General features: G+C 33.5%; 1 protein-coding gene across 1 annotated transcript; it reads right to left on the reverse strand.

Annotated features, from left to right (window-relative positions):
• Positions 1-2,969: 2,969 nt before the first annotated feature.
• LOC110919145 (zinc finger CCCH domain-containing protein 44) lies at positions 2,970-6,959 on the reverse strand. Its single transcript, XM_022163425.1, has 9 exons — positions 6,902-6,959; positions 6,447-6,617; positions 6,290-6,366; positions 5,279-5,357; positions 4,985-5,172; positions 4,301-4,795; positions 4,110-4,180; positions 3,967-4,013; positions 2,970-3,838 (listed from the first exon to the last, which is right to left on the reverse strand). Exons 1-6 carry the CDS (start codon positions 6,957-6,959, stop codon positions 4,454-4,456), a joined length of 915 nt encoding a protein of 304 aa, XP_022019117.1. The 3' UTR covers positions 2,970-3,838; positions 3,967-4,013; positions 4,110-4,180; positions 4,301-4,453.
• Between the last annotated feature and the right edge of the window lie 5,061 nt (positions 6,960-12,020).

Here is a 12,020-nt window from a genome sequence, read left to right on the forward strand (position 1 = left end):
TACATATAAAGCACATGCTTAGTACTGTTTATTTATTTATTTTATTTTTTGAAAAACTAGTTTTTATATATAATAAATAGCGAATTTTAATAAAAAAAATTCGATATGTTTTTTAGGCTTTTTTGGTAGTTTTTTAGTGTTTTCATTTATATTTAGTTTTCTCATGATATATATATATACACACACACACATGCCGGTTGCCAATCTGACATAGCGACATGTAACATTGAGGTTGGCCACAACAATCTTTCTTTGTTAACCTTTAACTTTACTAATTTACGTGTTTACTCCTTCTACTTTAAATATTCTAATATACATGTTTAGTCCCTCTACTTAATAACGTTTTCTGGTGTTTATTCCTTCTACTTTAAATCTTCTAGTTAACTTTGATTAATACATTTTGAGTCCTCTACTATATCTTTACGAATATATATGTTTGGTCGATCTACTTTTATTCCTTTTAATATTTCTCCCTTTAGTGGTTTTTTCTCGCTAATGTGACAAACCAAACTGACTTAAACCGAACAATATCATTACAGGTTTGGGTATCATCAGAATCAATAATTGTTTTTACTATTTCTTCTTTTAATGTTTTACTTATGATGCGTACGTTAACGTTTTGACGTTATTTTCCCCGTGATTTTATGTTGTTGCTCTCCCGAGTGTTGGTATTGTACTGATAATCAAACTCCCGCCGCAACGTGCAAGGTAAAATTACTACTGGGTAATTAAAGTTTTATATAAAATTAATATCAACAAACCAATTTACTTCCTTGTTCTCTTTCAACGAAAATCACTCAACTTATTTTATTCTTGTCCATTTCGACGAGTTTAACGACTTTAATATACGAAAATTACTTTAGCAATTTTTTTCAAGTCATTTTACACGTTAAAAACTTTAATATACTAAAATTAAGTAATTAAGTAGAGTGAGTTTTTCATGAAAATTGTAAGTGCACTAATCGGCGATGAACGCGTCGAATATACACTTAGTATATTTCGTATATTTGGCTAAGTGTTGATTGTGTTAGGATTTAATGTTAAACCTGGATCATATGTAATATTAGTAGTTAGTAACTCCTAATAGGATCCTAGTTTAACATGTTTATGTGTGTGTGTAAGATGATCAGGATATAGTTAGGTAAACTCGGACAAGTTTGTGTGTCCGAGTTTATCGTTATGTTCTATATATATGTGTAGGATAGATTTGTAGTTCATGGATCATTTGTATCAGCTTAATAGTGTGTAATTATATAAGTGAACTTTTGTGAAGACTTCTGTTTCTACTCTTTGTTATACTGATTCTACTATCACATGATGTATTGCACACATTGTGTGACGTGATTTGAGCGTGATAGATCCCGTGAATGTTAGATCAAGTTTCCTTACAAAAACTAAAAAATATATTGTTTTATATGTATATAACATTTATTATATATATACTAGTCATTTACCCGCACGATGCGGCGGGGGTGACAATTTACAATACGATACTCGTTTACCGTTAGTTTATCAGTCGTCTCGTGACATATTGTATAGTACTGAAGTTAGTTTTCTTATTCGTGATATGTTAACACTCATTTTTCTCTTAGTTTATCGATTCTTTGGTTATATACTTTTGTCAATTTTTTAAGATGTTAGTTTATCAATCTTTCCATCAAATCAATCATACCCAAAAAATACCTTACGAACTCACAATTTGTAAACTAAGCTAAGAAACAAGTTACTTTTTCCACGCAGATTCAAAATCGATCCATGCTTACAGGGATATGGTGTCATAACGATAAGCTAACCAGTTGTTACAGATTATTATACAATTAGATCAAAATGAATCAAGGTTGTGGTTTGTAGGGGAAGATGGGTGCTTCTCTCCATAGGGTATACAAGACAAAGGTTATTGGTGGGAGCCCGTCATATTTAACAGCCTGACTCGATCGGTTGTCACCTCGGCTCACATGACAGTTAGGTTGTTCTCGCGAAAGATATATGTGACATCAAATAGTAGCTTGACTCGATCGGTTGTGCAAAGTTCTCGCTTCAATCCCTAAATTAAAGCAAAAGAAAATTATCAAAATTCCTATTTTATGCCAATTAGGAATTTATATGGTATTATTTTACATCAAAATGTCAAATAATCAAGTTTTACAACAAGAACAAGAAGATATAAAAGATCATAATAAGACAAAATGAAGAGTTATATTTAGTTACTCAGGATCCAATTTAGCATATTAAAAGTGTTCCATTGGATCTGTGTATACCAACAAAAAAGAGTCCAAAATTGACTTTTGAAGGTCCAATTTAGCATATTAAAAGAATGGATGGAGGTATGGTGCTGGTGGAGTTAATAATGTTGATCGCGGTGACGACAAAGAGATCGACCAAATACAAGATTAGTCCGGAAGAAAATGTGTTTGGTCCATGTATGTATTCAAACTTTTTTTCAATTAAAGAATTAAACATTTGTGTTTTAGGAATTTTTTTTTTTTTTTTTTTTTTTTTTTTTTTTTGACATGGCTCATCTTACATGGTGAAAATGAATGTCATATGATACCATTAGCGAAGAAGGTAGGAGTGTAGGACATGAATGATCATTAGTTTGGAGATATCTTGTTTTCACGAATCACAATAATGATGACCAGTTTCAACAACTCATAACAAAGCCATTGTTGTAGAAAAAAAAAATTAAAGTTCATAGAATTTCTTAAATATAAAGCATTATATATAACATTTAGTTAAATTTAGCACCGCAGTTTATTAGACTTATTACACTTTCTTTAAATATGAGTGGTTTTTCATGTAGAAATCATCTTAAAGTGTCATCTTGAAAAACAATATCATTATAAGATAGTTTGTTTCTCTTTTGTACCTGTTTAACCAATAAACCTTTCTTTTTTGTCATCTATCAGCAAAGCTATTTCAACCAACTTGTGAAGCAAAAAGCCTCAAGAACAAAATAGCAAAACACCAGATTAAAACCCAAAACAACTAAAATACGCAGAGAGTTGAACAACACAATGAGACCAGTCTTACCTGTTCTTAGACTATGAACAACATGTTTCCAAAACCTCTAGTCTCTTGCTCTTATATAATACCACCACTAAAAACAGACTCATAAACTGCACATACTACTTTGACTTTAGCAAAGTCAAAACTTAAGTTTCAAAAGAACACCTGAAAACATGATCATTTTTTCGAAAAAGCAAGATTCAGCACAGCAGTCAGTGGCTTGGCCTGTTCTTTGCTTTCACTTATCTTATAAATCATAGATTTTGATGTAGCTTGGGTCTGACTCCAGTTCTTGAGCACCGATAACGACACAGGCCCCACCTTTTCACCCCTCAGCCATGTAACAAACCACTGAGAGCTTTCAATGTCTTCAACATCCACCTTGCTCATATCATCCATGCTTGACTTTTCTTTACTAAAGTCAAACAATTGACTTGGACTTTTGACAATAGATGGTTTTCTTGACTTTTCTAGCTGCTCCAGGGAACCAAAAAAATTATCCAGTTTCATCGCTATTTTGCATGTTCATGAACTATTTCAATAATTTTTAAGAATTTAATACAAACAAATTTGAAAAATATAAATATAACAACCGGTTCAATCTATCCAAACAGCGTAACCGAATGATTCCGGATGGGTTTGCAATATTGTGACATCATACATAGAGGTTCTGCCGAGAAATTTTGTCAAAACCAGCTGTGAACACTCCTAAATTTAGATTAGTATAGAGTAAGTTCCGTCAATTACTAAAAAAAGGATATTCTTTTCTCCATCTTTTCTCGTTTGCTTGGTCGATACGATGTTTCAATATGCCAAGCTCTCGAGGAATCCACTAATTAACAGAAAATGATTATAGCAGTTAGCAATTGCATTAACCAACTAATATACTTAAAGATGTAATAACATTAGTGAGAAACAATAAAGTTGAGTAATAATAAATGAATGGTTACTCGTACATACATGTGTCACAATGTCCCCGTGTAGACTCCTAGCCTTTTCTTCAAGAACTGTCATACAAGTCAACATGGTCAGTTTCGTATATGTAGATATACATTTGTAAAATACAATTCTATTGCAATATATATGAGGGAATGCACAATGACTTTTAGGCTACCAACTCAAGCTTTTGAAGCATTCCAGATTTCACTTTCTTTTTTAAATCTTGACATTCTTCCTGAAATTTTACAACGTTCAAAAACGGTTGATGGTTTAACAAATAAAAAAACAGGAGAAAAAATTGTATTCATCACAACCATCTTTTTTAGCATCACTTTAAGGTTTAAGGGTGGTTCACCTCAGAGAAGTCATCATCCGTAACCATTCGTCACACTCGACTATCTTGTTCTTTTGGATTAGATTCATTTCCTGGCTGTACCTTTTAACGATGTTTCCTAGCTCACGTTGAGATAATGCAATAGATGTATCTTTTCCTATCTAGGTAAGAAATTCAATGACACGCGTTGATCCCCATCCCATGAACTCTTCCTTGTTTGACTTTGACTTCCTTTTTGACTATTGTTTTGACTTTTTTCCCTAACGGTTCAGGCTTTGCACTTTTCAATTTCTTTTCAGAACTATGTGGTTTCTTTTCTTCGTTTTCTTCAGAATCCGAACATTGGTACTCATCACTTTCGTCATTTTGGTCTGAATCGTTATTTTTTCCAGATTTCAGTTTTGTTTTGGCGGATAATAGTTCTTCAAGAGTCAACTTTTCAGCGTCATTAATAATCTCCCAATATTCCTTATATAGAGTCTCGTACGTGTTCCGATTGTTAAAGTCTACAGTTTCCTGAAAACCACATTCCAAGTTAAGAATCGTTCAAAAACAATTATCGTTTTTGTTAAATTATATTAATTCGTATCATTTAGCACTTGCTAGTTTTGAATATAGTTTCTATAAATTTAGAACAGTTATCAAACAATCATATGCGATTGAACTTTAAAACATAAACAACGTAAAAATGGTAATTTAAAATACCCCATCAGAATCAACATCTTTCTTTTCTTCCACAAGTAGTGTAAGCTTCAAGCTGTGATCACAGAATCCTTTCTTCCCTTTAACATGAATAAAATCGGCAGATTTCATACAACGTCCGCAAACACTCTTTGGACAGCAATAGCATTGGAAATCTGAAGCTCTTTTACAAGTATCACATTTATGCCAATCTGGAAACAAGAAATGCAATCAAATTATTTCATAATAACCGTAAAAGATATTTAAATTGGCAACAACTTTCATAATGTTGATAGCTCTTTTAGTAATCAAACTTACTACATATAAACCGGCTTTTAGATTTCCCAATGGACTCATCAAAGTCTACACAATCAGCATGGTACATTTCAAGCAATCCCTGAAATAATAACAAAAAACACTTTATATATTATCCATCCATCCACCCACCCACCCATCCATCCATCCACCCATCCACCCATCCAACCAACCAACTGCCTCTAATTAAGTCTGATTTCGAGATGAACTAAGTGAAGAGAATAGTGTCTGAGAGGCAAGTGATGATCTATAACAGTTATTCCGAAAGATGTATTTAAACCGATGTATTTACATCAAACTGAACATGCACGACATGATCAAACACTCGACATAATCAAAACACTTGTATTTACCATCAAACAACCTCAATAACACACCAAGCACAAACAAAGAATGTAAACATTTAGGAACACAAGCCTTCATAACAATGCGACAAACAGAGAAGTTAATCCTGAAACGGCAGCTGAAAACACGACGACAAATCAATCAGACCCAAGCCCCCGAATTTTTTTTTCGCGTATTAATACTTTAAATCTAAAATTTACAACAAAAAATATAAATGTATATTTAATAATTACAATTTAATTATTAAAACTTATGTTGGTTTTTGTTTTATGTTATAATCATCGCATAAAATGCCCAACCAATTACCTTATGACATAAACAATTTGAAAAAGTTGAAATATAATAAACAAACTTCCAAAATACCATATAATCCCAAAAAAAAGACCTTTTCTTTCCATATAATTGCCAAAAAAGACGCCAAAAAACGCCTAATTTTTTTCCATTTAATCGCCAAAAATGAACTTTTACTACTTTATTCAAAAAAGAACATGCTTTTTAACTATTTAATTGTAAACAAAAACGGACGCTTATACGTTTCGCCGTGATAGAAACCTAATCCTTTCCATTGATCACCAAAAATGGTATTTTTCTCCCTTTAACCATAAAAAAAAGGTTTTTCTCCATCTAATTGCCATATATTTATGCATTTTTAAGAGAATATGCAAGTACCTGCAGATGGCTTGCTACATTTTCCCTAGTAAGCCCATCCACATTCATCAAATCAAGAATCCTTTTAGGCACAACTTCTGTGTAATTTAGAATAAAAAATGCGCGTTAGCAACTATTGTACATGTAACCGATGTTAATTTACTAAAAAAAACCTCACTCTCAATGCCCACTTGATTAATAGCAGAAATGAATTTTCTATGGAGATCAATAGACCAAACAACCCATGGCTTCTTCTTTGTCCTTGGATCGTCATTTTCATTACCATTTTCTACTTCTTCATCTTTTCGTTTTCGGTTCAACTTCTCGTTCTGATCTCCACCTTTGTTCCCTTAATCTGATTTTTCATGGTTGTGTTTTGACTTTGACTGTGATTTTGACTCAACTTTTCACCTGATCACCTGCTGCCATATGTTACGTAGCTCCTCAAGGCGAACCGGTTTCACGAGATGATCAAAGCGCCATGAGTGATCCCTTTCATCGCAAGATTCCGGTCATCGTTTCCTGATAACACTGAGACAATTTCATGAAATCTTTGCATCAGTTTTGAGAAAACACAAATCGGTTTGACCTTATAAAGTCAGAATTATAATCTAGATTCGGCATCCTACTTACTGATGACTGGTAAATCCATTTCGAGCCCAACGAGTTCAAGAAGCTTGAAACCATCCATGTCTGGCATGTAAACATCATTGATGATCAAATCAAATCTGTTTCAATTCTCTCTCAACATACTCAGTGCTGTTATTGCTTGATTGTTGTGACTGCACAAAAAAAAACACATGATCTTTAACCCAAATAATTCAAACCCATATAAGGGTCACAGTCATATTATCTATCCACTTAACAATAATTTGAGACACGTAATTCAGTAAAAATCAAGCCTTGACCTTTGTTAACAAAGACTACAACTTGTAAGGCTACTCAGTGTGGTTGATGGAGGATGGGCCTCCACGTCAGCGCCACGTAGGATGGGTGTGAGGATGGGGCAAAGAAGATGGAGCCAAGGAAATGGGGGGACTGTATGTATATGTGTGTGTGTGAGGAGGCACGTCCTCGTCGTCAAGGCTCCAACGATCTCGACAAAGGAGGCACGGCGACGAAGCTAAGGAAATGGAGATGGGGGTCGGCGCCGCCCCAGGACATCCCTCAGACGACCCGACCCCCGTACCCGAGTAGACTATCAAAAAAGATCACAAAATTGCCTCAAAATTGTAACCCTAATAATGATAACTGTGCAGAAACTGAATAAATGAAGAACAATTGTTGAAAAAAAAATTATATTTTATTATTTTTAAACCACAAACAAAAGTGAAAACACAAACACATAAAACAAAAACTCAAGAACAAACCTTGATATTGGCATTTTCTCAAAAGACCCTCCTATAATTTCAAACAAGTTGGATTATCATCAACAGCAAGAACTCTCATATGTTGGTTGGACATTTGCAGCAAGAAGAACTCCATATGTAGCTTTAGCTGTATTATAGGAACATGTACCACATATGTCACCACAGATGATATTAACTCCAAATGTTTTATTTAATATCAAACAATCAAATCCCACCAGCACCAATAATCTAATTTCACACAACAAACAAAAATCTAAAAAAAGTAAACAAATAAAACTCAGATTTAGAAAATAACGTACACCTCTGTCTCTGATTCATTCGACTTCAAGCTTTCGTGTGCGTATTTGTTCAGATCAACAACACAACTCTACAACAAACGTTAATATATAGTCAGAGATTTTGCTTCATTACTGTTCATATTTCATCAGATGTAAAGAATAGTTCAACCAGTTCACACATCTCAACCCTTATATGCATCAAAACAACCACAAATCTAAAATAACAAGGAATAGGGATCCGAAAACTCACTAACGTGATAAGTTCTGAGGTACGTAAGAAAGAAACCTTGAAAATAGTTGAACCTTAGCACCTAGCAAAATCGGCAATTTTAAGCTCGAAATCCTCGCTTATTAGTATATTTTCAGGCTTCAGATCCCCAATTAACCCAAAACCCGTTTAACTGACCCAAAAAACACCCATACACCATAACTTAATCTTTATCTCTGTAAAATCAAATAAACCCCCCAATTTTGTCAAGAACCCTAAAAAAAACCCTAAATAAAAAAAATAATGTAAATCAAGATTATCCACACGGGTGCAAGTTTAAAGTCACTGAATCAGTCTCTTAAATTTACCTCTGGGTGTCGAGTAAATTAGACCGCTCTTCACAAAACTTGAAGAATCTTAAACTGATGTCTGGATAATCCAATTCAAAATTCAATACAGAACCAAATAACATGAAATCGTCATCAAATCTGGCTTACAAATAACACGACCGAAAATCCCATAAAATCGCCATCAAACAACGATTTTGGCCATCAGTCGGTTAACAAAATAAAAAAACGACTTACATATGTAAGAAACCTTTGGTTAGAGTAAGAAGCATGTGAAATATTTGTGTAATCGAACCTTGGAATAAAATCTATGTCCGGATCTGAAGCGAATCAGTAGCATAAGACATGGCACAAATGTTGTTTCTCCATATTTGTGTACTCTAACCTAGACTGAGTTTGATTCCAATGATTTCCATGAGGAAATGTAGTAGTAGAAACGTGATGGAGAAAAACCCTAGATCCAGATCTGGATCGCCGGAGAGAGAGGGGGAGAGCAGGGAAGCGGGCATTTTGAAATGTTTTGAAATGCCTGATGTATTCGTGGTTTTTTACTTGAAGGGTATAAGCGGAAATGAATGTTTTCTGATGCTTAAAACATTTGTACATCATGCTTTAGAGATGTTTTAAAGAAATTTCAATGACCTTAAGAAGTCCTTTGGATATGTATATTATATATAGTATATATATATATATATATATATATATATATATATATATATATATATATATTTCATGATATACCAAAAGCACGTTGTTTTAAATCAAGGCCATTGATTTACGCACGTGTATGGATAGGATTTGTTCGCTCAGTTCGTAAATACACTAGTATTCACTCTCGAACCTAATCCTATATATATATATACACATATATATATAGGATTAGGTTCAAACGTGAACAAAATCCCAAGAGTGAACTGCGTGAACTGATCTGGGCCGTTGATTTTTATGATCTTGAGATTTTAAATGAGTGGCATGATTGTAATTAGTTGGTTAGTTTCTACTACTTAATTAAATATAAAAGGGTAGAAATGTAATTACATTAATTTGTAATTTAAAATCTAGAAATAAATAGTTTCCATAATCTTCAATTGGAAAAAAGGAAAGTTCGAATTTAAGAAATGTTGATGGTTCATGGTTGACCTTACCTTTTGAATCATTATGTCAACATTTGACCAAGTGATCTACATTTGTTTATGCCTTTGTGGTACCTATAGTTTATGACGTAACCATTGATGAACTTTTGAAACAGACTCCTTATTGGTCGACTTCCACCACACGTATATCAACGGCAGCCTCAAACATCAGTTTTGGTGAGAATCAACATTGTATATCTGCACTATACTCATATTTCTTATTATTAATTTTATTTTTTGTTTACAAATAGTTTTATCGCCGCCGTCACCGTCTCCATAAACACCGGTAATTTATAGCATTTGTTTTAATCCCTTTTAGCTTTGATACCTTGTGGGTTACCGTTAATTTTGCAACCGGTAACTTTTTTTGTTTTACTGATCTGCTAGACTATTAGTGTTCCGATTTAAGTATTTTGGATTTCAATTTTTTGATTTTTTGCTCTTTTTTTTAATGCGATGTACATATGTGTATAGCATCTGTTTTTTGTGATATCTCAATTTTTTTTTTGTGTATTGAATTTGTAAAGTTGTTGATGTACACTTATGAATTATGCAAAGTATTAGTTGTTGAGTTTTTTTGTTCAATTCTTTGATTTTGCTCTATTTTTAATGCGATGTAAACATGTGTATTATGATTTTGATCTGTTTTTTAATGCGATGTACACATGTGTATTCTGATTTTGCTCTAATTTTAACCCAATGTACATATGTGTATAGCGTCTGATTTTGTGATATCTCATAATTTTTTGTGTATTGAATGTGTAAAGTTGTTGATGTACACTTGTGAATTATGCAAAGTAATAGTTGCTGAGTTTTTTTGTGCTATTTTAAGAGATGTCGTTAACGAGAAAAGTGGAGATAGAAGGTCGATAAGGATGATTCACGTATGAGGTCGATAAGGATGATTCACGTATGTTTGTTTGCTTGGTTGATAAGGATGATTCAGCATGCAACGTGGCGAATAGTTGTAAAAGATTATGTTTTTTTGTTTTTTCAATTATGATGGGTTTATTTTTTTACGAAACTGGAACTTGTAATTATATGTTTTTTTTGCTTCGTTTGGAAAACATTACGGAACTTGTAATTTGTTAAATATAAAATAGTTTTACAGGTATTGTTTCTATGTATGTATTATGTAGCTAATTACACATATGTACGATGCTGAGTAGACATGTGTACTCTTCTATTTATATCCAAGTACACATGTGTATACCGTTGAAATATGAAGGTTACGTGGATCTTAAAAATCAAAATTCGAATTCTGGTGATGAATCTGAAATAAAAATTAAAATTGAAATATGGTGATTTGTTGTTTGTTTTGATAATTATCTTAATAATAAATAAAACATAATGTGGATAATGAATTTAAATTAGGAAAGATGTAACTTAATTCAATTATTAAAATAATGATTTAAATCTAATTTTTTATATAATTACAATCATACCCTTAACAACTAACAAGGAAATCAATGGTCCAGATCTGTTCACGCAGTTCACTCTTGGGAGGTTGTTCACGCTGGAACCCAACCCTATATATATATACATATATATATATATATAATTATTTGTTTATATTCACGAGCCTAGTAAAGCTTAGTATGTGAAAATTGGCTTGATACCAACTATTTACAGGTAAAGTTTAGGTATCTATCTCACAACTAGATCTACTAGTTTACATTCTATATAAGACCTCTTACATGGATTTATTAGTTTCACATCATTGTCATTTGTTAACATGGTAGATCGAGCATACCATGATTCACACACAACAAAGAACTATACGTTTGATGTCACACCCCCAAAATCCCACCTGCGGAGTACCACCGCTTGGAGGCGTGACTGACCAGGATCCAGCCACCAATCATACTGAACAAGCATATAAATAGTTATAAAAGTCTAACCAATACGATTGGTGTTCAAACAAACAAAGTTTAAGTTGTAAGCGGAAGCATAAGTCTTAAAGTTAAAACATAAGTTCAATTGTTTTCAAGTTTAACATGGCACGCAGCAATCCATGTCCCACAACGACTCTCCTCCATGCAAGCTCTAGCTGAGTACCTATGGTCCTGCAAAGCATGTAGTAACGAGTCAACAACTAGTTGAGTGAGTTCACGGTTGGGTGTTCGTTTTAAGTTGTTTCGAAAACAGTTTCCTTTATCTGGCATCCTACCGTGGGGGTTACCCCATAGTTGAAAACGTGATTTGTTTATTCCCGGTTACTCTGGCATTCCAGCCGTGGGGGCTACCCCGTGTTAGTTATCTGGCATTTCGGCCGTGGGGGCTACCCCATGTATCCACTAGACCCGTTACCATATCGACTGCTGACTGTAGTCATGTTTATGTGCCCTGAAACTGTCAATGTCTATCATCATTGACGTGCCCCAGATCCATTAGTTCACGCCCGTCCTCTGCGGCA

The sequence above is a fragment of the Helianthus annuus genome, chromosome 16, assembly GCF_002127325.2.
Source record: "Helianthus annuus cultivar XRQ/B chromosome 16, HanXRQr2.0-SUNRISE, whole genome shotgun sequence".
Classification (NCBI taxonomy): Eukaryota; Viridiplantae; Streptophyta; class Magnoliopsida; order Asterales; family Asteraceae; genus Helianthus; species Helianthus annuus.

What these genes read in the sequence shown, in the direction of transcription:
- LOC110919145 (XM_022163425.1), bottom strand. Translation starts at nt 6,959, where the DNA reads ATGGATGGTTTCAAGCTTCTTGAACTCGTTGGGCTCGAAATGGATTTA. An exon ending in AATGGATTTACCAGTCATCA is followed by an intron (nt 6,618 to 6,901) that starts GTAAGTAGGATG and finishes AATCAGATTAAG; the next exon opens with GGAACAAAGGTGGAGATCAG. An exon ending in TAATCAAGTGGGCATTGAGA is followed by an intron (nt 6,367 to 6,446) that starts GTGAGGTTTTTT and finishes TAAATTACACAG; the next exon opens with AAGTTGTGCCTAAAAGGATT.